Source organism: Piliocolobus tephrosceles, chromosome 13 (genome assembly GCF_002776525.5).
Source record: "Piliocolobus tephrosceles isolate RC106 chromosome 13, ASM277652v3, whole genome shotgun sequence".
Classification (NCBI taxonomy): Eukaryota; Metazoa; Chordata; class Mammalia; order Primates; family Cercopithecidae; genus Piliocolobus; species Piliocolobus tephrosceles.
Genome location: NC_045446.1, coordinates 31,446,613 through 31,472,356, shown reverse-complemented (window position 1 = coordinate 31,472,356; position 25,744 = coordinate 31,446,613). Strand labels below are relative to the sequence as shown.

At 37.6% G+C, this 25,744-nt stretch overlaps 1 protein-coding gene across 1 annotated transcript in view; it reads left to right on the top strand.

Moving 5' to 3' along the window:
- Positions 1-25,744, top strand: part of QSER1 (glutamine and serine rich 1) — an 86,568-nt gene that overhangs the window by 47,547 nt on the left and 13,277 nt on the right. The window contains exons 5-9 of the mRNA XM_023185517.2: positions 12,123-12,445; positions 13,853-13,969; positions 14,562-14,695; positions 16,422-16,639; positions 25,015-25,152. Of these exons, the coding sequence (XP_023041285.1) occupies positions 12,123-12,445; positions 13,853-13,969; positions 14,562-14,695; positions 16,422-16,639; positions 25,015-25,152 (930 nt within the window). The remainder of the gene's footprint in view (positions 1-12,122; positions 12,446-13,852; positions 13,970-14,561; positions 14,696-16,421; positions 16,640-25,014; positions 25,153-25,744) is intronic.

Here is a 25,744-nt window from a genome sequence, read left to right as displayed (position 1 = left end):
AATGATAGCTTTTTTCAGATGAGACAACAGGGATGTTATAGAGTTAAAATCTGAACCATTAAATATGGTTATGTGCAGCATGCGTATAATAATTAAGATAAAATTTAAAAATTTTGTGCTGGCTCCAGATTATATACCCAAATCTTTGGGTATGTGTTTCACTTGACTCTGTGGCTAAGGGAGCTTTAGAGGAAATATTTTAAGAAGCATTGACTTATATAAACAATTGGCAGTAAGTATGGAATTTTCTATTGTAAGAAACATGCCAAGGAAAAATTTATTTGTAACAATAATACAACTGCCACCTCTGTGCCAGGAGTTAGTAGCAATGTTGTGAGATACACATTGTTATCTCCAATATACAGATGATATAACTGAGAATAAATGAATTATGTGGGCCCATACCCCTAGTAAGTGACAGAGCTGGAATCTGAACCCAGGTTTGTCTGGTTCTAGAGCCCACATTCTTTCTCAGCTCTTTAGGATAAATAGGGTGGTGCTTGAAGACTTAAACTTTGTTTTGTAACATACATCCCAGCTTCTCTCTGGACTTGACTACCTTTAACTTCTAAAGTGTTACGTGACAACTGGTATCCAAATAATCTGTTAGCATAAATATGTGATAATACATTTCTAAAGAATTCTCATTTCATTACACAGGGAAATTAACATGATAGAAAGTCAGTCTTAGATTCAAAGACATTACTACCATGGATGTGTCTAATCCTAGTACGGTTTTATAACGTCTCCCCTAGTTCAGAGTGCTTTGCAATCACTATTATATTCCCTCTTACATTCCCAGAATAAACCTTTTGTAATCTCAGTTCTAAAACATGAGTCTAAAACTAGTTTCTTCCAGATATATGTTATCTCATTTTTAGTTAAAATCATCACTATCAACCTAATCCTTACTATTATGTCTTCGAAGTTCTCTTATCACCATCGCTGTTGCCTCATCTGAAAAAAGCTATCATTTGTCACATGGACTATTGCAACTGACTACTCATTACAAACTTTTTTTCTTTTTTTATTATTTTAAGAGACAGAGTCTTGCTCTGTCACCCAGGCTGGAGTACAGTGGTGTGATATTGGCTCACTGAAGCCTCAAACTCCTGGGCCCAGGCAATCTTCCTTCCTCAGCCTCCTGAGCAACTGGGACTACAGGCACATGCCACCATGCCTGGCTAATTTTTTTAAAAATCTCTTGTAAAGATGGGATCTTGCTATGTTGCCCAGGCTGGTCTTGAACTCCTGGCCTCAAGCAGACCTCCCGCCTTGGCCTCCCAAAGTGCTGGGATTATAGGCATGAACCACTGTGCCTGGCCTAGAATTTTTTCTCACCAGTCTCTATGCCAGTCCATCTTCCACATTGTCAACAGATTCATCTTTATAAAAAAGGAAAGCTGATTGTTACTTCTGTTTCAAAACACCTCTGTGCTTCATGGGAAAAATAAAGATTATATGTAAAAATTCCTTTTTCCGTGTTTTACTCTCTCTCCACCGTCCCTCTTCTGTGACAATTGAATTTTTCATTGTTTCTTGGATGTCTGTCCCCCTTCCACAGTTGTGAACCTTTGAACACATTTTTCTCTGTGTAGACTACTCTCTTCGCCAGTTTTTAAAGACTATTTTCAAAGTCATGTTGTAGACATTTTTCCAGACAGAATTAGTGCTCCTATCCTTTCAATTCCCACAGCCCTTAAATGTCAATGAAAGCATTTACTTTTGTGTTTTAATGTGTTCATTTATATTTGCATATTTCATTAGAAAGTGAATTCCTTCAAGCTAGTGCAGGGTTATGGTTGAGAATTTAGGCTTTAGAGTTAAATCACCTTGGGTTCAACTTCTAGAATCATAGCTCTGTGACTTTAGGGCATGTTCCTCATCTGTAAAATGGGACATGGTGATACAGTCAGTATATATAGATATAGTCAGTATATAGTAACCTCTCGGGTTTTTGAAAGGACTCAGGGACATAAGAAACGTAATGCACAATCTGAGTCATTAATTGTAGTTATTAAACTGTATTCATCTTTGTATTTGAAAGACCTGAAATGTAGCAGGTACTCGAATAATGAGTGAGGGTATGTAAAAGAAAAGTAGAACACTGAGGTGACCATGAGTTAAAGTAGCCAGGTTTGGGTTTTAATTTTGTGAGTAGAATTCTGAGTTTTGCAAATAGGTTGTACAGTCCCAAACAGTTAAAATGAAGTCACAGAGATACGATGAGCCTGTGGTACTCCACATTTCACAGTTCCATGGTAAATAACTTAAAAGTGAGTATATCTTCCACTGATGCCAGTTTCCAAATACTTGTAATATTTTCTGTAACACAGGCTTGCTGTTAGTTTTTTGTGGACTGCTGTAGCCATTCTAAGCATATGAAGATGTCTTTAGTTGCAGCTGTTTCCTCCTGTTTTTTGACTTTTAAATTATTTTTGACTTTAAATTATTCACATGCCTAAAGGGCATATTCCTTGCTCTAAAATAATAAAGTTTTCTAGTTAAGTTTGTGATAAAATAATTATCTATAAAGTAAGAAATTTACATATTTACTTTCATTATAGGAGTTGGATTAAGAAAAAAAGAAAAAACTAATGGAACTGTATCTTGTATCAACAACATAAACTAAATCCTGGGCTCTTTTAGGCAAGATGGTGCACAGTTGTCTAACACTCAAATTCTGTATTTGCATTAAAAAGACCAATGGAATATAAAAACCCACCCCTAGTTTTGAATCCTGAAACGAGGGATGGGTGCTGTTTTCACCATTCCTTACTCCTTTCAGATTGAATTAAAGAACTTTTTCAGTATAAAACTAGTTTTTACATTACTAAAATGCTTCTGAATCTGTATCAAGTAATTTACTATTATCAAGTCAGTGGAAGCAGAATGTTAGAGTATACAGTCTAGTTACAACTTGATTTCATTCAAAGTGACTGGTATATTTTTTCAAAATGAAGGCCAAGTTGATGAACAGCACTCAGCCCCGACTTCTTAGGGGAGCCATGGGTATGCAGAACAAACTGTTAAGGACACAAGTGACAGGCACCCAGATCTCAACAATGTAATGAAACCAAAATTGGTGTTTCCCTTCAGTTTTGTTTGCATCTCTGGATAAAATGGACTTGGCTGAAATGTGTTAAAAGCTTAAAAAAATATGTGTAATACCATCGTCAGTTTTCTGGGCTTCTTGAAGATCTTTTAAAACTTAAAATTTGGGGCCAGGCACGGTGGCTAACTCCTGTAATCCCAGCATTTTGGGAGGCCGAGGTGGGCGGATCACGAGGTCAGGAGATCGAGACCATCCTAGCTAACACAGTGAAACCCCGTCTCTACTAAAAATACAAAAAATTAGCCGGGCATGGTGGCGGGCACCTGTGGTCCCAGCTCCTGGGGAGGCTGAGGCAGGAGAATGGCGTGAACCCAGGAGGCGGAGCTTGCAGTGAGGGTGAGATTGCGCCACTGCACTCCAGCCTGGGCGACAGAGCGAGACTCCGTCTCAAAAATAAAATAAAATAAATAAAATAAAATAAACTTAAAATTTGGGTTTTAATTTTGTTTTAAGGTCTGTTTTAGTTCTTTGTCTCTGAAATTTATTTGGCATTATGGGATATTCTGGGTCTTTGTATATTGTGTAATTTTGGATTGTATCTTGGACATTTTGAGTGCTGTATTATAAAACTCTAGGTTCTATTAACATCCTCTGGAGCATATTGATTTATTTTGTTCTGTTTTAGCAGGCAGTCAAACCATAAGTTCTGTCTTTCTTTGTGTGAATGGTGTTTCCAGTATCAGTTCTGTTTTCAGAGTTTTGCTTTGCTGCTATAGGTCTGTTTCAGCAGTTAGCCTGGAACTTGGGTGTATGGTAGACTGTGTTGTAGTTCAGATCTCAAAGGCTTTCTTTTGCTAGTTTTGGTCTGTCTTACACTTGTGCATCCTAGGTATGAAACTCTGATTTGTGTGGGTCCATACATAGAATGAGAGGATCCCATTCTCCAGCTCCCTTTTCCCTGGGATTTTCCCCACACTGCCCGGATCCCAGAGTCCCTTTTCCTAGTCATTTGCCTGGAAGGCTGGGATTGTTGTTGTTGTTGTTTTTTTTTTGAGATTTATCTGCCCATGCTTAGACATAATTCTCTGCAACTGGGACTGCCCTTGGGGCAATGCAGTGAGAGAAATAAAGGAACAGGGATTCTCCCTATTGTCTTAATGCCTTAGGGGCCTTGTTTCTAGGTTGCTTTTGCCAAAAAGACAAGCGTTCTGTTAGGGTTTTAGATTTCTGACTCATTATTACTGCATTTCAGCTCTTTGACTTGGGCCCCTCTCTGGACAGAGTTGGGAGCGAAAAAGAGAAAAAAGAAATAGATTTTCCCCTTACTGTTAGCCTTGCACAAGGCTTCTTTACCTGTTCCTCATGCCAGATAGAGGGTTTTGTTGTGAAGTTTCATTGCTTGGGGGTTGTATAGTTTTGCTTAGGGACTATCATGATCCCTGCTTGGTCATGACAGATGATTTTAATCTGTTGAAAGATTTAACTTGCTAGTATTTTATTTGAGAGTTTTACACTTAGATTCATAAGTGAGATTAGCTTATAGTATTTTCTGTCTTAATCTGACTCACTTTTGTATTCAGGATTATGCTGATCTTACAAATTAAACTGGGAAAATTTTTCTGTTCATCTAAGCTTTGAAAGTTTATCATACATAATAGGGATTTGATAAAACTTTTCTAAGAATAGATCTAATTAACCATCTTTCCAGTTTTTCTTGAGGTTGCTTGGTCTGTCTAGGTCAATTTAAGAAAGTTACATTTTCTAGGAAAAATCATTCATTTAGATTGTAAACTCTGTGGTTGTAAAGTTGTCCATAGTAATCCCTAAGTTTTAGTCTCTTCTACCTCTGTAGTTATACCCTCTTTCTTCCTCTAAATAATTATTTGCATTTCTTCCTTGTCAGTGAAAGGTTTTGCCTAATAAATGGTTTTTTTTAAAGAGCCAAATTACTTTTATTTTTTTGCTCCTGTTATTTTTTACTCTTTTTCTTAATGTCTGTTTTTATCTTAATTCTTTTGCCCTGTATTCCTTGGGTATAATTTGATAATCTCTGGCTTCTTGAGTTTAATCCTTAGTTTATTTTTGTATTTTCTGTCTAATGGCATTTAAGCTGTAAGTTTTCTTCTTTGCACCATACTTTGACCATATCTAACGGTTTCAGTTTATAATGGTCTCACTTTCTTTTCAAACTGGTTTATTATTTCAGTTTTGATTTTATTTTTAGCCCAGGAGTTATGAGGAATGGTCAGGGGTTTTCTAGTAGTTTTTATTTTAATTATTAATTAGACTCTTTTGTATTGTGTTCAGGGAATATGTTCACATTTTGAAATTTATGGAAATGTTGTTAGTAGCTTGGTAAATGGTCCGTTTTTATAGATAGTCCAATTTTTATAAATACTAAGTATTAATAGATTTTATTAATAGTGTTCAAATCCTTTATATCTTTTTTTTTTTGAGACGGAGTCTTGCTCTGTCGCCCAGGCTGGAGTGCAGTGGCCGGATCTCAGCTCACTGCAAGCTCCGCCTCCTGGGTTCACACCATTCTCCTGCCTCAGCCTCCCGAGTAGCTGGGACTACAGGCGCCCGCCACCTCGCCTGGCTAGTTTTTTTTTTTTTGTATTTTTTAGTAGAGACGGGGTTTCACTGTGTTAGCCAGGATAGTCTTGATCTCCCGACCTCGTGATCCGCCCGTCTCGGCCTCCCAAAGTGCTGGGATTACAGGCTTGAGCCACCGTGCCCGGCTATATCTTTTTTATTTAATAAATGATATTAGGTGATTTAAGAAAATGTTTACATATGAACCAAAATGTTTGTGCTTGTTATAGCTGGGTTGTAGTAGGGTTTGTATTCTCTACTTTTGTGTAGTCTAAAATTTCATAGTAATAAAAAGTTTTAAAACTCCTCTCTACCCTTATTTGTTTTTAGATTGCTTGATCTGTTGATTCCTGAGAAAGGTGTGTTAAAGTTTCCCATTATGTTATATTATTTTTCTAATACTGTTTACTTGATATTTTGAACCCGTGTAATTCAGTGCATAAAATTTTACTACAGTTAAATTTCCTTTTATCATAATAAAATCTCTTTTTCCCACTTAATGATTTCTGTTTTTAATATTGTCATACTAATTTTGTTGTTATTAGCATTTTTTAGTATATTTTCCATATCTATGTTTTCTTTTGGAATATTTTTTCTTGTGAAATACAACCCACATATGAAAATTAAACATGCATAAAGAAAAATACAGAACAAAACTTCCCAGATTTGAAAATGCAGACATTATTCAAGCTACATCCCCTGGATACAGTGCAGCCATTTCTAGAAAGAAAAAAGAAAGGAACAAAGAAAAACTCACCCTTCTAAATAACTCTTGGCTTAAAAAGGAAACCAAAACTGGAATGACAAACTAATTGGAATGGACAGTGGAGCATTATATACTGAAACTAATAGGATGTGGCCAGGGTTTGGTGTGAAGAAGCAGATTTATAGTGTTAAATGTCATTCATTGGAAAGCAAGAAAGTATCAAAATTAATTGAGTATTAAATTAAACTCACTGTTAACCTCGAGAGCAAATCACTAACTGACTTGGATGGTAATCACTTCCTTACTTAATATAATTTTACCATGTATGTATGCATCTCTAAAGACTATACTTTTTAGTTTGGGAAACATAGTGAAATCCTAGCTCTACAAAAAACAAAAAACAGCTGGGCATGTTGGCATGTGCCTGTCTTCCTAGCTAATGGGGAGCCTGAGACAGGAGTATCGTATGAGCCCAGGAGTTTGAGGCTGCAGTGAGCTGGAATCACACCATTGCACTCCAGCCTGGGTGACAGAGCTAGATGCTATCTCTTAAAAAAAGAAAAGACTATTTGGTTTGTTTTTAAAACTTCCTATAAAGGGCATATAAATAAAGTATTGATGAACTTTCCCTCTACTAGAAGTTATACATTCTTTTTTTAAAAAAAAATTTTTTTGCTTTTTTCATAGAAAATTTCAAACATATACAAAAGTACAGAGATTGGCATAATGAAACCCAATTCTGAGGGCATCATCCATTTCAATAATCATTATGTGGTCAGTCTTGCTATTTATTCATACCTTTATCTAGCTGCCCACCCCCTGATTATTTTGGTGAAATATTTCTGTTCTTTTCCTGGTTACAATAGAAATTACAACATGCACTATTAGCTTCTCCAAATCTGTCAGTATCTTCCTTTTTCTGAATAATACAGATTTTTGAACAGTGGAGCTCCATTTAATCCCCTCCTGACATAAATGTTATTGTTACACATATTTAATTCTATCATCATTCATAGTCTTTTAGTCATTTGTTTACATTTACTTATACATTTCTCAGTTTACCCTTCATTCATTCTTATACCTCATAGCTTCTCCTGGGGATGATTTTGCATTTGATTAAAGCAAACTAAATACTAAAATACCTTTAGTATTTCCTTTTCTCAGAGTGTGCTGCAGCATCTCTGTTTTGGTTCACAGATAGCTATGTGATTTGTTTTGCCATATAACTTAGAAAGTATTTGCAGAAGTCAGTGACATTGCTATAACAAAGTCACTTTTATTCCTTAATTTGTCCATTATTTATATGAACATGGTTTCTCAGTTCTTATATCAATAAAAGTGAAGGACAAATAAAATTGGTTGTAAAATCTATCTCAATAAGTACTATCCATGGATCCATGTATGAATAATTTTAAGTGCCATGTCCAACAGAAGCATGATTTTTACATTTAATACTTGTCTAAAATGTGAAAAGATATTAATTTGGATCAACTATACAATTGTATGTTAGAAATGTGTAATATTTTGAGCCTTCAGTTACAAATCAGTTTCCATTTACACACATATTTTTGTGACAGAAAAGTATGACCGTGTAACTATAGCATTATAGAAATATGTTAGGATAAAATAGTATGGGCTCCTAACATGATTAGAATATTCATCTATATTTCCTCAACAGGCCTTTTCCCTGGAGTGGGAAATGTGTAAATGTATGAGGATGGCTTTAATTTGGGACGGGAACAGGTAGGCTGGCTGGTAGCAATAAGGAGGTCTTTACTCTATTTGTCAAGCACTTTAGTTCATTCATGGATTTCCCCTGCTAGTCTGCATTTCCATTTTTTCTGTATTGGAAGTCTGGCTTTGCCTCAGGCCCTGCTTTGGTTTTCTCTCAGCTCCTCCACCATTCTAGGCAAGTAGAATTCACTTTCTTCAGAGTACAGCTTTTGCATTTTAGCCTGTGGTCAAACAACCCTTCTGCCTATAGCTCAGAACAGTTAAAGGGGTCACTGGCCTTCCTTCCTTTTTTCTTTTTTTGAGAAGGAATCTTGCTCTGTCACCCAGACTGGAGTGCAGTTGCACAATCTCGGCTCACTGCAACCTCCGCCTCCCAGGTTCAAGTGATTCTCCTGCCTCAGCCTCCCGAGTAGCTGAGATTACAGGCATCTGCCATTATGCCTGGCTAATTTTTGTATTTTAGTAGACATGGTGTTTTACCATGCTGGCCAGGCTGGTCTTGAATGCCTGACCTCAAGTCATCTGCCTGCCTCAGCCTCCCGAAGTGCTGGGATTACAGGCATGAGCCACTGTGCCCAGCCTGGCCTTCCCAATTTTTATTTACTTATTGTTGTATATGTGACTATTTTAGTTCATCAGTATTATTCAGACTTACCACTGGAATGCTACATGTTCTTTATATTTGTTCCTCAGCCCAGAGTTCCTCTGTCAGCTCTGTATTTGAAGTATTTTTAAGTTTTATTGAATTATAATTCATACACAATAACATCCACTCATTTAAAGTGTGCAATTCAGTGGTTCATAGACTTGTGCAGCATTTCCATCTTTCAAAAAGAAACCCTGTATCCATTAAGGAGCCCATTCCCATACCCACACCCAGCTATAGGCAACCACAAATCTTTCTCTCTCTGTAGATTTGCCTATTTGGGATGTTTCGTGTAAAGGGAATCCTATGATATGTGACCTTCTGTAACTGGCTTCTTTCAGTTAGCATAATGTTTTCAGGGTTTATCTATGTTGTAGCATGTTTCAGTATCTAATTCCTTTTTATTCCCTAATATGGATATATCACATTTTGTATATCCAATTATCCATTGATAGAGTTTTTGGCTCTTATGAATAAATCTGTAAACATTCATGTACAAAGGTTTGTATGGATGTTTATTGTCTCTAGGGTACACATCCAGAAGTGGAATTCCTCAATCATACATCTGCATGCTTAATAGAGGAATGGCCAAACTATTTTCCAATGTGGTTGTACCATTTTACATTTTCATCAGTGATGTATAAGGACTCCATTCATTCCACTTTCTTGGTAACATTTGTTAATGTCTGTATTTTTAATTATAATCATCATAGTAGGATGGTTAACTATTCTTTCTCTATTAGAATGGTTCTGGCACCTTTTTTGAAAATCATTTGCTCATAAGTGTAGGAGTTTATTTCTGAACTTTCATTCTATTCCATTGATCTGTACCTATGTATGTCCGTGTCAGTATCACAGTCTGTATTTCTATAGCTTTATAGTAAGTTTTGAAATTGAGAAATGTCAGTCTTCCAACTTTGTTCTTTTTTTCCAATATCGTTTTGGCTATTCTGGGTCCCTTTCATTTCCATATGAATTTAGGAACAATTTTTCAATTTTTGTAAAAAATGAAGCTCAGATTTTTATAGGAAGTGGGTTGATTCCATAGATCAGTTTGGGGAACATTGCCATCTTAACAGTGTTGTGTCTTCTCATCCATGAACATGGGATGTTTTTCCAGTTATATAGATCTTCTATAATTTCTCTGAACAGTGTTTTTATAGTTTTTTCAATGTAAGTTTTGCAGTTCTTTTGTTAAATTTATTCATAAATGTTACTTTTGACGCTATTATAAATGGAATTGTGTTCTTAATTTTATTTTTGGGTTGTTTACTGCAAATGTATAGAAATACATTTGATTTTTATATATTGATCTTATACCCTGCAATCTTGCTGAACTCATTTTTTAGTTCTGATAGTTTTTCAGTATATTCCTTGGGATTTTTTTGTTTGTTTGTTTTTTGAAATGGAGTTCTTGCTCTTGTTGCCCAGGATGGAGTGTAGTGGTGAGATCTTGGCTCACTGCAACCTCTGCCTCCCAGGTTTAGGCAGTTCTCCTGCCTCAGCCTCTCAAGTTGCTGGGATTGCAGGTGTGTGCCACCATGCCTGGCTAATTTTTTTGTATTCTTAGTAGAGACGGGATTTCACCATGTTGGCCAGGCTGGTCTCGAACTTCTGACCTCAGGTGATCTGCCCGCCTCGGCCTCCCAAAGTGCTGGGATTACAGGAGTGAGCCACTGCGCCCAGGCCTTGGGATTTTCTATATACAGGATCATGTAACCTGCAAATATAGTTTTGCTTCTTCAGATATCTTTCTTAGGGAGAAAGTTTACAGTTTTAACCACTAAGTATGATGTTAGTTACTGATTTTTTTCTAAATGTCCTCTGTAAAGTTGAGGAAGTTCCCAGGTAGTTGAATGTTTTTATCATAAAAAGGCATTACATTTTGTCAGATGCTTTTTCTTCACCTATTGAGATGATCCTGTGCTCCTATGCTGTTTTCTATTAACATAGTGTATTACATTGATTTTCAGGTGTTAAACTAACTGCATTCCTAAGATAAATCCCACGTGGTCACATTGTATGATTCTTTTTGTATGTTGGTGGATTTGCTAGTATTTCATTGTGGGTTTTTGTATTTATATACTAAGGGATATTAGTGTATAGTTATCTCATGCTGTTTTTGTCAGGTTTTGGTATTGGAATAATACTGGCTTCACAGAATGAGTTGGGAAGTGTTTCCTCCTATTGTTTGGAGTTTATAAAAGATTGATATCTTTTAATTATTGATAGAATCATCCAGTGAAGCCATATGGGCCTATGCTTTTCTTTGTGGGATGTTTTGAAATTACTTTTATTTTCTTTACTTTGTATTGGGGTATTCAGATTTTCTATTTCTTCCCGAGTCTTTTTTTTTTTTTTTTTTTTCTTGAGACAGAGTCTCTGTTGCCCAGGCTGCTGGAGTGCAGTGGCACAATCTTGGCTCACTGCGACCTGCGCCTCCCGGGTTCAAGCAATTCTCCTGCCTCACCCTCCTGAGTTGCTGGGATTACAGGCACACACCACCATGCCTAGCTAATTTTTGTATTTTTATTAGAGACAGGGTTTCACCGTGTTGGTCAGGCTGGTCTCGAACTCCTGACCTCGTGATCCACTCACTTTGGCCTCTAAAATGGTGGGATTACAGGCATGAGCCACCGTGCCCGGCCCCAGTCTTTGTTAGTAGTTTCTAGGAATTTGTTCATTTCATCTAACTTATTTAATTTGTTGGCATACAGTTTTTCATAGTACTACTTTATAATCATTTTAATTTTGATAGCCTCTAGTGCTGTTTCAGAATGTTTTGGGATTTTTTTTTCCCCACATGTATTTGGTTTTTCATCGAAGAGTCACAGTTTTGGCTGGCCGACCCTTCCTTATCTTTTATCACTTTCATGTCTTTATTTTTATTATTTTTTTAGGTAGGGTCTTGTTCTGTCACCCACACTGGAGTGCAGTGGCACCATCATACCTCACTGTAACCCTCAAACTCCTGGGCCCAAGCAATTTTTGCATCTCATCCTCCTGATTAGCTGAGACTACAGGCACACAACATTATGCTTGGCTAATTTTTTTGTTTTTTTTAATAGGGCTGGGACTACAGATGGTGAGTCACTATACCCAGTCTGTTTTAAAAATAGTTTTGCTCTACTTACATGGAATTGGCAGCGGGAGGGTAGGTAGATAGTTGCAGATTTGCAGTCTACTTGTCATTCAGACTCAATTCTCACATCTTTGATTCTTGAAAATTAACATCTGTTGTCTAATTTCTTCCTTGGTTTTGTTTCAACCAATTTTATTACAAAATAATCAAGTCTTTCTTTTTAAACTGTTTTAAGTTTTACACAAAACAAGTAAGTGTTTAAATATTTGTAATACTGATTTCCATTTGTTTGGTTTCGTTTCAGAAGCCTTACAGGTGGCAACTACTAGCCCAACTGCCAATACTACTGGTACGGCTACTACTTCCTCCACCACTGTGGGTGCAGTTAAGCAAGAACCTCTCCACTCTACTTCATATGCAGTAAATATTCTGGAAAATATAAGCTCTTCGGAATCCTCAAAGCCCATTGAACTTGATGGTCTTCCTTCAGACCAATTTGCAAAAGGACAGGACACTGTTGCCGTAGAAGGTTTTACAGATGAGGAGAACACAGAAAGCGGAGGAGAAGGCCAATACAGAGAGCGTGACGAATTTGTGGTAAAGATAGAAGACATAGAGACTTTTAAGGTGATGTCAGTGTTCACCAATGTAAAGGTCATAGTTTAGCCGGTGTGCCTGTGATAGCCTTCTTTATGACTTTAATAGCATGCATCTACTTCGAATTACAGAAAGTTTTATCCTGTTATAAGTGTTTGATAAAATCAAAATATTAAGAGTAGATGTCAGATATCATTGAAGATAATTTTAACTTTAACTTAGTTGTATGTATTTCTGTACAAATGTAGTCAGTTGCATTTCAGTATTAGTAATTACAGTAGTTTAAAAATGTTGACTTTTTTCACGGTTCCCAACTCATTATTAGTAGTTTGGAGAAAATCGTTATTTATATAATTTAAACGTTTAAACAAAAATAACAGGACTACCACATAAAAGTAGAATTAAATTTAATTTCATAATTTCAAGTTGTATAACCATGAAGAGAATGTAATAATTTTATGTAAGAAAGTTTTAGCTGTGTTTAAAATAACATATTTTGGGGTTTCTGTTTGCTTGCTTTGCTTTTGCCTTTTTATGTATTTTTTTAAATAGAGATGGGATCTTGCTATGTTGACCAGGCTGGTCTCAAACTTTTGGCCTCAAACAGTCCTCCCATCTTGGCCTCCCAAAGTGCTGGGATTACAGGCATGAGCCACTGCATCCAGTCACTTTTGCCTTTTTGAAAAACACTGGAATGACATTAAAAAGTGCAGTGAAGGCCGGGCACGGTGGCTCACTCCTGTAATCCTAGCACTTTGGGAGGCCAAGGCGGGCGGATCATGAGGTCAGGAAATTGAGACCATCCTGGCTAACACGGTGAAACCCCGTCTCTACTAAAAATACAAAAAATTAGCCAAGTGTGGTGCAGGCGCCTGTAGTCCCAGCTACTCGGGAGGCTGTGGCAGGAGAATGGCGTGAACCCGGGAGGCAGAGCTTGCAGTGAGCTGAGATCACGCCACTGGGCGACACAACGAGACTCTAGCCTGGGCAACAGAGCGAGACTTCGTCTCCAAAAAAAGAAAAACAAAAAAAGTGCAGTGAAGAATATAACATTCCATATTCTCATTATTCACAATTAACTCCTTTTAATATTTTAACATGTTTGTTTAGGGTCTTTTAAGATATGTATATATACATGGTTATAAAATTGCATATGTAACATAGGACAGTGTCATTAGAAGAAAACTTTCCAGTAGTTTTAGCTGCACAAATGGGTAATGGGCTACTTTGTGTGTTAATGAACTCCCTATTTCTGGAATAATTTAAGCAGAGACTGAATAACCTAATCAGCTTATAAGAATTATTGCAGAATATCAGATAGAGAGGTAAGGAGGTTGAGCTAGGGTAGGCCTTTCAGATTCCTTTCATCTCTAACATTGTAAGATCTAAAATATGTTGCTGTGTTTTATAAAGTATCATTAATTCTGGTTATTACAGGAGGCTTTAAAAACAGGAAAAGAACCTCCAGCTATTTGGAAAGTACAAAAAGCTTTATTACAGAAATTTGTTCCTGAAATTCGAGATGGTCAAAGAGAATTTGCTGCTACAAATAGTGTAAGTAAAATGCATGTTTATATTAGCCTTATTTTGACAGTGGTCCCGAAAAAAACAGAATGATTTAAATTTAGAAGTATTTTATATTGAATAATTTTGATATAAAATAGCATATAATTTGAACTAGAATATTGACGCTCCTTGATAGTCTAATATAAAAATAAAGTCATTTGTTAAATATCAGCTATTTAAAATTAATTGACCTTGTACTATTGTTTAACTTTTTTTTTTTAATAAAGGATAGGGATTAATGTTAGCCTATGAAGAGTTCAGATGAACTCAGAGGCTCCTTTATATTGATTATTCTACTAGTCAAATATCCAGATTTACCAGAAGACTGATGGAAGTTATTCTCTCATACTTACGTAACTGGAAGTAAGAATATGCCTAATGAGATTGCTTGTACATATGGACTTGTACATATGAAATCAATAGTGAGCCTGGGATCAGTTTTTTAGAGGGTAAAATTAGCCCGGCCAGAGCTGCATTTTAAAAACTTGAAGGTTGGCTATGTGATAGTCAATCGAACCAACAAAGTAGCATTTATATATAGATTGAACAATTGTGTAACTCAAAGTGTTTCTTTCCTCAGTATCTTGGATATTTTGGAGATGCAAAGAGTAAATACAAAAGAATATATGTGAAGTTCATTGAAAATGCAAACAAGAAGGAATATGTCAGAGTGTGTTCTAAAAAGCCAAGAAACAAACCTTCACAAGCTATCAGGTATGTGTTTTCTTAGGTGATATATTTGTGCATATCTATTGGTGTATTATTAATGATACCAATGTACAAAGGAGCATATCAATTAAAGAGATTTTTTTTTTTTTATTATACACAAGTCAAAAAATTTCAGAGCCTGATGAAATAAGTGATTCTTTAGAAGGCATGAGATGGGCACTGCAAAGCTCACGGCTTTCTGTGGTGGGTGGGTGCCCTTTTCTTTTCCCTGAGTCCTTTTGGTGTCACCCTAGTATTGTGAAAAAAAATTGTAGAGGCAAAAAGTTTGAGTCCAGCTTTATGTGACCTAAAGAAGACAACTTCCCTGATGCTCCCTTTTTCTTCTATAAAATGTAAATAACAATTCAATAAATTAAATTTAAAATAATTTTTGAGAAAAAAACTGTGAGAACTCTACATTACTGAACAAGTGTACACAGTAGAATTATTAGTGTGTATTAATGTGACTCTGGGTTGTCTGGAGCATGAATCTGGAAGATAACTGACTTGACCCTGTGGTCTGTATGAGAAAGCAGGTATGACCCTAGATATTCTTAATCGAGTGCCAAGTAGGTCCAGTTTCATTAACATTCCCACCTACTGGAAGCAGCTTACCTTATTTTTATGATGGAATTTTATCCACTCAAATCTTCAGACCTGGCAGAGAGCACATCTTTTATTTGAGACAGGGTCTCACCCTGTCACTAAGGCTGCAGTGTAGTGGCATGATCACAGCACTGCAGCCTCAACCTCCCAGGCTCGGTGATCCTCCTGCCTCAACCTCCCAAGTAGCTGGGACTACAGGTACGCACCACTGTACCCAGCTAATTTTTGTAGGAATGGGATTTTACCATGTTGTTCAGGTTGGTCTTGACTCTTGGGCTCAAGCACTTTGCCCGCCTTAGCCTCCCAAAGTGCTGGAATTACAGGTGTGAACCACCATACCCAGATGGCATAGAGCAAATCTTGAGGGACTCTAGGACAGATGCATTTGGGTTTCTTTTCTTTTCTTTTTTTTGAGATGGAGTTTTGCTCTTGTTGCCCAGGCTTGAGTGCCACGGCGTGATCTTGGCTCACTGCAACCCCCACCTCCCAGGTTCAAGCGATTCTCCTGCCTCAGCCTCCCAAGTAGTTGAGACTACAGGCGCATGCCACCACTCCCAGCCAATTTTTGTATTTTTAGTAGAGATGGGGTTTCACTATGTTGGCCAGGCTGGTCTCGAACTCCCAACCTCAGGTGATCCACCCGCCTCGGCCTCCCAAAGTGCTAGGATTACAGGCATGAGCCACCGCGCCTGGCCACATTTGGGTTTCTACATCAAAACCTGACACTACCAGAGCCTGTGAGAGTTTCTTAGGGTCAGAGCTAGATATGGCAATTATGGTTATATCATTCATTACCTTCCTAAGGCCACTGATCATCTGTTGTACAGCCTCATAGTCTCTGGGAAATAAGTCCATAAATCAAGGAGGGGAATGAGGAAGTAGAAATAAGGACTGAACTAAAAGTCCCTTAGTAACTGAATATTGAATGCTACTGGTGAAAAGAATGTATTTTAAGAAAATTTTATGGGAATCACCATTGAGAGGTATAGGACTTGGACTGTATAGTTTGAAGGTATTGGTGAGGGTAATTAGATAATCTTCTCCTGTGATTCTTTTGTATTTTTCTATTTTATTTTAGTTTAACAAGATTTCAGTGTATTAATGAAGTTTGTTTATAACATTGCAGAACTGCTCAAGCTAAGCCAAGTAGTAGTAGTAAAGCTTCTGATCCTCCAGCATCAAAAACTACAACTACAAAAACCCCTTCTGTGAAACCCAAAGTTAAACAGCTAAAAGTAAAGGCTGAGCCACCACCAAAGAAACGGAAAAAATGGAAAGAAGAATTTTCATCATCCCAGTCTGACTCATCTCCTGAGATCCATAGTAGTAGTAGTGATGATGAGGGTGAGTTTTCCGTGAAATGGCTATCCTGATAACTTTAGATTATGTACATGAGTGGCGAGGAGCGGTGATGCTGACAATTCAAAATGTATTTATTTTTCAGGGAATTTATCTACCTAATAAATTCTGTTTAGGTTTTTATGAAAGTAAGTTCACATTCCCTGAACATACCAACTGAAGCACAGTTGACCCACACATGCAGCCTTGTAAATAGAAAAGGCAGAACTTACCTTAGTAATGCCAGTCATCTCAACTCTGGGTAAGATGGAGGTTAGTTCAGATGATTACTAAGAATCATCTAGTTCTAAACTTTTTTTTTTTGAGACAAGGTTTCATTCTGTCACCCAGGCTGAAGTGCAATGGCATGATCCTAGCTCACTGCAGTGTTGAACACCTGGGCTCAAGTGACTCTCCTACCTCAGCTTCCAAAGTAGCTGGGACTACAGGTGTGCACCACCAAGCCCAGCTAATGTTTTTTTTGAGAGATGGGCTCTTGCTTTGTCACTCAGGATGTCTCAAACTCCTGGGCTTAAGCAGTCCTTCTGCCGTAACCTCCCAAAGTGCTGGGATTATGGGCATGAGCCTCTGCGCCCTGCCTAGTTCTAAACATTTGAGTCTAAGTTTATGCTAGAAGAAAAGAATAATTAAGCCTAGGAAAGAGGAACTCAAATTATAATATAGTAATATATTTAATAACGTATACCACTACATTATTTAATAAATGCTTACTACTGTATATCTGCCACTAGCTAATCATGTACCTATGACTAAGGTAGGATATCCTCTTAGTTTTTTCTTTTTTTATAAAATGTAAAGGTTGAAATAATCTGTTATTTTCTTGACTTCAGAACCATTTTACATTCTTAAAAATTACTGAAGATCCTAAAATGCATTTATGTAGGTATATCTATTGATATTTACTATATTAGAAATTAAAATTGAGATAGTTGTAATACATAAGATTATACCAGCACACAAATCATGGTGTGTGATATATGTAAGAAATTTCAAGTGGTTCAGTAGTACAGAGGTTGCCAAATGGCTTGCAGACTGAATCTGACCCTCAGCCTGTTTTTATAGTTTTATTGGAACACAGCTGCATACATTCATTTGCATATTTCCATACAGTTGCTTTCCCACTACAGTGGCAGATTTGAGTAGTTCTACAGAGACCATATGACAAAACCTAAAATATTTACCTATAGCCCTTTACAGAAAAAGGTTGCTGGCCCCTATTTTTCTAGAACATAAAGTTGAATATAAGAAAAGAGTAAGGGATGATGAAAGACCTTGTATGCCATAATAAAGCTAAGAAGCTTGGGATCTTGTAAACAAATGAGAGTCCTTAGAGGGATTTATAAAGGGGAAACAATATGGTGAAATTGAATTTGAATTACAGGACATAATTCAGGCATAAATTGAGTCTGCACCTAAATAGTGGCAGCAGGGATGAAGATGAGGGGACAGTTTTGAGAAATTCAGGATGTAATCTTGGCAGAACTTGAATGATGAATTAGTTGTTGGGGCTATGGTTGAAGTTGATGTCCAAGATGGTTTCTGACATCACAAGTATCATTGCTTGAGAGATTATCTTAGAAATTATCTGATTAGAAATATAACCATAATAAAAAAAATTCTTCAGTGCTGAAGTCTACTTTAAATTTACTGTTTTTATTTTTTATTTTTTTATTTTTTGAGTCAAGGTCTACTCCATTGTCTAGGCTAGACTGCAGTGGTTCTGTCATGACTCACTGTAGCCTAAACCTCCCAGGCTCAAGTGATCCTCCCACCTCAGCCTCCTGAGTAGCTGGGACTACAGGTGGGCGCCACCACACCCAGCTAATTTTTAAATTTTTATCATTGTAGACACAGGGTCTCACTGTGTTGCCCAGGCTGATCTCAAACTCCTGGGCTCAAGCAGTCCTCCCACTTTGGCCTCCCAAAGTGCTGGGATTATAGGTATAAGCCACTGTGCCCAGTCTAAATGTACTGCAAGCTCCACCCCCTGGGTTTACGCCATTCTCCTGCCTCAGCCTCCCAAGTAGCTGGGACTACAGGCGCCCGCCACCTTGCCCGGCTAGTTTTTTGTATTTTTAGTAGAGACGGGGTTTCACCGTATTAGCCAGGATGGTCTCGATCTCCTGACCTCGTGATCCGCCTGTCTCGGCCTCCCAAAGTGCTGGGATTACAGGCTTGAGCCACCGCGCCCGGCCTAAATGTACTGTTTTTAAATGCTATTTGTGGGCAAGTGCAGTGGTGCACATCTGTACTCCTAGCTACTTGGGAGGCTCAGAAGAAAGGATTGCTTGATCCCAGGAGTTCAAGACCAACCTAGACAACATAGTGAGACTCCATCTCTTAAAAAATAATAATAATTTAAAAAAAGCTATTTGTAAATGGTTGTTTAGAAATATATACATCAGGCTGGGCACGGTGGCTGATGCCTGTAATCCCAGCACATTGGGAGGCCAAGGAGGGTGGATCGCCTGACGTCAGGAGTTCGAGACCAGACTGGCCAACACGGTGAAACCCTGTCTCTACTAAAAATACAAAAAATTAGCCAGGTGTGGTGGCAGGCACCTGTAATCCCAGCTACTCGTGAGGCTGAGGCAAGAGAATCATTTGAACCCAGGAGGCGGAGGCTGCAGTGAGCCAAGTTTGCGCTATTGCACTCCAGCCTTGGGCAACTAGAGCAAAACTCCATCTCAAAAAAAAAAAAAAGAAACAAAGAAAGAAAAGAAAAATATATACATCAGAATATATAAGGAAATTAAATGCCTTGAATATGCACAGAAGGCATTATACGTAATTTTTGCAGTTAGCAGTCTTGCCTACTGCTTAGAATCAAAACGTTTGGTTCTGAATTTGCTTTCAATTATAGTTTCTTCAAATGACAAGATAACATTTTCTTCCCTTGGTAATTTGAGTGACCACTAGGTGTCACTAATAGTTAAGCAAACACTTTTAGTGCCTTTTCCTTGTTTTACATTCTCAGGCTAACGAATGGATTTAGTTCTCTTAAGTCAAATATTGATAATAAACATATATTCATAGGCTGGCGATTTTCAGACTCTTTGTTTCAGGACTCCAATGAAGTCTTCGAACACATTGAGGATTCTAGATACTTTGGTTTATGTGTGCTAAATCTATTGATACTTACTAAATACCAATTCAAAGTTTTAAAATATTTATTTAAAATGAACCCATTACTTATTAATGTGAGGTGTGTTTTTTAAAACAAAATTAACAGTATTTAGTGAGATGAGTACATATCTGCTTCTACATTCAGTTCGTTATTATATGTTGTTTTGGCTAAAGTATCAAGAATATCCATACTTAACTGAGAAAGCAATTGAAATATTCCTTCTGTATGTAGTTAGGAAAAGGAGGAGGATTTCAATTGCCTTCTCAGATATTTATAGATGCTCCTGATACTGACAAGTAGTAGTTCTTGAGTTTTCATGCTATTACATTAAAATCTATTGGTTTGTCTTAACTTTTATATATCTCTCATCCATGCATGGATTTATAACATTGTTAATTGGTCATGTGAAAATATTAGTTAGCTTGGTGACATAGATTTTCCAGTATTTTTTCACACTTTAAAACACTGTGGTTAAATATAAATTTGCCTTTTTAACCATTTTTAAGTGTACAATTTATTAGCATTATTTACATTCAAACTGTTGTATAACCCTCACCTCTATTTCCAAAACTTTTATCATCCCAAACAAAAACTGTAACTATTAAGCAACAACTACTTACCCTCTTTTTCCTCCAGCTACTGGTAACCTCTAATCTATTTTTTGTATATTGATTTTATCCATTCTAAATGTCTCATATAAGTGGAATTATACAATATTTTTCCATTTGTGTCTGGCTTCTTTCACTTAGCAGAATATTTTCAAGGTTCATCCATGTAAAAGCATATATTAGAACTTTATTCCTTTTTATGGCTAAATAATATTCTATTGTATGTTTTATTAATGGACATTTGGGTTATTTCTTCCTTTTGGCTAACTGAATAATTGGTGTAATAAACATTGGCATACAGGTATCTAAGTTCCTATTTTCAATTTTGGAGGCATATACCTGAAGCAGAATTGTTACTGTTGTCACATATAATCCTGTGTTTAGCCTTTAGAGGAACCACCAAACTGTTTTCCACATGGTTACACCATTTTATATTCCCACCAGGAAAGCATGATGGTTCCAATTTTTCCACATCTTTTGCTAACACTTGTTATTTTCTGTGTGTGTGTGCATTTTTTAAAAGTCATCCTAGCAAGTGTGAAGTGGTGTCTCATTGTGGTTTCAATTTGAATTTTTCTAGTCATTAATGATGTTGAGCATTTTTTCCATGTCCTTATTGGCCATTTGTGTATCTTCTTTGGAGAAATGTCTATTCAGATCCATTGCCCATTTTTAAACTGGGTTATTTGTCTTTTTGTTGTTAAGTTGTAGGAGTTTTTAAATATATTTTGGAATATTAAACCGTTAATCAGATATATAATTTGAAAGTGTTTCCTCCTATTTCGTAGGTTGTCTTTTTCACTTTCTTGATAATGTCCTTTGATGCACAAAAGTTTTAAATTTGGATGAAGCCCAATTTACTTATTTTTTCTTTTGTTGCTCAGCTTTTGTTCACATAGAATCCATTGCCAAATCCAAGGACATAAAGATTTACTCCTACATTTTCTTCTAAGAGTTTTATGGTTCTTGCTCTTAAGGTCAGATATTTCATTTTACACTATCAAAAAATAGCACTCATCAATTCTATGAATGATCTCATTAATGAAGTCTTAATTGGGAAGCTGTCAAACTCACAGTAGGGATAGAAGATGTCCAGAATTCTAATTTTCACTTGAAATCTCAAATTTTATCATTGGCAGCAAATACTGTCAGTTGTTTTCCTTGAATGAACAGATTCTCTTAATTTATTTTTAAGAAAATGTCTGCCAAATACCCAAGTCTGGATAGCCATAGTGTATCTGTCAGTCATTCTTTCAAATAAAAATGGTGTTTTGTTGAGGGAAAGAATAGCTAGTTCATCTTGTAACTCACACAACTGTATGGGTGCTCCTCCTGGTCATACCCATTATACTTACACAGAAGTGCTTTATGTGTACCTGCTATTTCATCACACAGAATATTTAAAAGACATCTATTCAAGAGTAGAAATTTCATAAAAGTAGTAATTTTTACTCCTTCATCAAGGACTATTATTTTTTATTTTATCTTTTTTTGAGACAAGGTCTCACTCTTACCCAGGTTGGAGTGCAGTGGTGCAATTACGGCTCAATGCAACGTCAATCTCCCAGGCTCAGGTGATCCTCCCACCTCAGCCTCCTGGGTATCTGGGACTACAGGCGCATGTGTGCCACCATAGCTGGCTATTTTTTTGTATTTTTTAGTAGAGACGAGGTTTTTCCATGTTGCCCAGGCTCTTTTTGTTTGTGTTTGTATTTTGTTTGTTTTTTTGAGATGGAGTCTCGCACTATCATCCAAGCTGGAGTGCAGGGGTGCGATCTCGGCTCACTGCACCACCTCCCAGGTTCAAGCGATTCTCCTGCCTCAGCCTCCTGAGTAGCTGGGATTACAGGCGCCCGCCATCACGCCTGGCTAATTTTTTGTATTCTTAGTAGAGACAGGGTTTCTCTATGTTGGCCAGGCTGGTCTTGAACGCTTGACCTCATGATCCACCTGCCTCGGCCCCCCAAAATGCTGGGATTACATGCGTGAGCCACCACGTCTGGCCTTGCCCAGGCTCTTTTTTAATTTTGTATTTTTAGAGACAGGTCTCACTCTGTCACCCAGGCTGGAGTGCATGGTGCAATCATAATTTACTGTAACCTCAAACTTCTGGCACAAGCAATCTTCTCACCTCAGTCCCCCAAGTAGCTAGGACTACAGGTATGCACCACCACACCCAGCTAATTTTAAAGTTTTTTGTAGAGACTGGGTCTCACTCTGTTGCCCAGGCTAGTCTTAAACTCCTAGCCTCAAGCCATTGTCCTGCTTCAGCCTTCCAGAGTGCTGGGATTACAGGCATGAGTCACTGCACCTGGCCCTAAGACTATTCTGGTTGTTAATTAAGAGATGGGGTCTTATTCTGTCACCAGCAGGAGAAGAGTGGTACCTTTTTAGCTCACTGCAGCCTCGAACTCCTGGGCTCAAACAATCCTCGTGCCTCAGGCTGCCAAGCAGCTAGTACTACAGGTGCATGCCACCACACCTAGCTAACTTAAAAATTTTTTTGTAGAGATGGTATCTCGCTAGATTGCCTGGGCTGGCCTTGAACTCCTGACCTCAAGCAATCTTCCCACTTTGGCCTCCCAAAATGCTGGTATTATAGGTGTGAGCCACCATGCCCAGCCCCTAGGACTATTCCTAAGTGAAACTGACTTTTTCCCCCTCCGAATACATGGTAGTGACATGACAAAGTCATGCAAAGTATATTACTACTAGTACAGTTTGTTGTCATTGCCTTCATTTGTGGTAAGTAAGGCACCATCAGTTTTACCCAATATTAGTTTTGCAAATGGCAATGCAGTGAAGAAAGTACATAATATCTTAATATTATCATGAAAACAGTTTTGATACCCGAGACCACTGAAAGGGTTTTGGGGTCCCCCCTGGGGTCCATGGACTGTACTTTAAGAACTGCTGTTTAAAATACATATACCTACTATAGGCCAGGCACGGTGGCTTACAGCTAATCTCAGCACTTTCAGAGGCTGAGACAGAAGGATCACTTGAGGCTGACAGTTCAAGACCAGCCTGGGCAACATAGTGAAACCCCATCTCTAAGAAAAAAAAAAAAAAAATATATATATATATGTGTGTGTGTGTGTGTGTGTGTATATACATATACACATACATGCACACTATATACCCACATTAAACATATTTTTAAAACTGCTATTTAAGGGCGTGACTTGATTATATATTTGAATACAAAAAGTCAAAATTGAAACAAACTTTTTTTAGATGGAGTCTTGCTATATTGACCAGGCTGGTCTTGAACTCCCGGGCTCAAACAATCCTCCCACCTTAGCCTCCCAAGTAGCTGGGACTACAGGTGTGCACCAGCGCACCCAACAAGTTAATCTCGTAGTTCTTCCCATTGGATTTGAATGAAATTTCCTCTGTGCACAGGCTGTGTTTACATTAAAATGATTTTTTTCTTTTTTTCTTTTTCTTTTTGAGACAGGGTCTTTACTCTGTTTCCCAGGCTTGAGTGCAGTGGCGCAATCACAGCACTCTGCAGTCTCAATCTCCTAGACTCAAGCAGTCCTCTTGCCTCAGCCTCTTGAATAGCTGGGAATACTGGTACATGCCACCACACGTGGCTAATTTATTATTTTTTTTAATTGAAACGATGTCCCACTATGTTGCCCTAGCTGGTCTTGAACTCCTGGGCTCAAGCAGTCCTCCCACCTTGGCCTCCCAAACTGTTGGGATTACAGGCATGTGCCACTGCACCTGGCATACTTCTAAAAATTTTAATACATCCTAGGCAAGAATTTTATAGCAATTTATGTGTAGGAATAAAATGGAAATCTATGTATTACTCATACATTGGATGTCATACAATTTCTTTACTACTAAACATAGAGAAACCATCAAGACTAGAGTAGCACCATCTGGCACCAGATATCTGTGGTGGGATCCAGCGGAAGACAAATAGTTTCTTACCCAATCTACTTTTTCTGGTGTTGGCCTTCAGAATCACTTACGAAGGGCCAGGCATGGTGGCTCACGTGTGTAATCCCAACACTGGGAGGCTGAGGCGGACGGATCACCTGAGGTCAGGAGTTTAAGACCAGCCTGGCCAACATGGTGAAACCCCGTCTCTACTAAAAATACAAAAAAATTAGCCAGGCATGGTGGTGTGTACCTATAATCCCAGCTACTCGGGAGGTTGAGGTGGGAGAATTGCTTGAACCTGGGAGGCGGAGGTTGCAGTGAGCCAAGATCGTGCCATTGCACTCCAGCCTGGGCAACAAGAACAAAACTCTGGCTTAAAACACACACACACACACACACACACACCCCACAGAAGAATCACCTAGGAAACTTTTTAAGAGCATAATACTTAAGCTTCGTCACCACTACCACGACCACCACCACTACCAAAGATTCTGTTTTAGGAAGTCCAGCAGTCTGGTTTTTTGTTCTGTTGTTAACAAAACTCTGCAGTCATTGTGATGTGCAAACCAGCTTTGAGAACCTCAGACCTTTTAAAGGTAAGGTGAGAAGTCTGGAATTTGAAGAAATTGTATCTGCAATCTGCTTCTAGGGTCTGGTTATAGAGAAAAGTGTTTTTAAAATTGTCAGGAAGGAAAATTTAATATTTAACCCTTTCTCCCTCCCAGAATTTGATCCTCCCGCTCCCTTTGTCACTCGCTTTTTGAACACAAGAGCAATGAAGGAAACCTTTAAGAGCTACATGGAATTGCTTGTTAGCATTGCCTTGGACCCTGACACAATGCAAGCCTTAGAGAAGAGCAATGGTACAGTCTTCTAAGCAGTACTTTCTGGGTAGTAATTCCTGGAATTAAAAAAAGAAATCTTGTCCGTTAGTTATATGTTTATATGTAGTTACATGTTTATAGGTGACTTGTGTAATATCTACCTATAAATTGTCAGTTAAATACATAGCCTCTTAATTCTATAAAATGGTCATATCTTTTCATGCATTCTCTGAATATTTGAACTTTTATTGCTTTCTACTTGTTGGAAAATTGTATAGCTACTAACAGTTTCTTCCAAATCTAGAATCTAATCATCTTCATAAATAGTTTACTAAAGTTTTGGTATTACATGGAAGGTCTGTAAGTCAGTGTATTTTATTTTCCAATAATTGAAAAGATGAACCAGATAAAAGTGGCATAAAGATTAAAATCATATACTTGTATATTTAGTAAAAGATACATCATAACAATTATTTTCTAATCAATTAGTATTAAACCAGTAAATGCACTGGGTTATACCAATTAATATTATTCCTTTTAGTTATTTGAGAAGTCTCCATACTGTTTTCCATAGCAGTTGTACTAATTTACATTCTCACCAGCAGTCCCACTACTGAGTATCTACATAAAG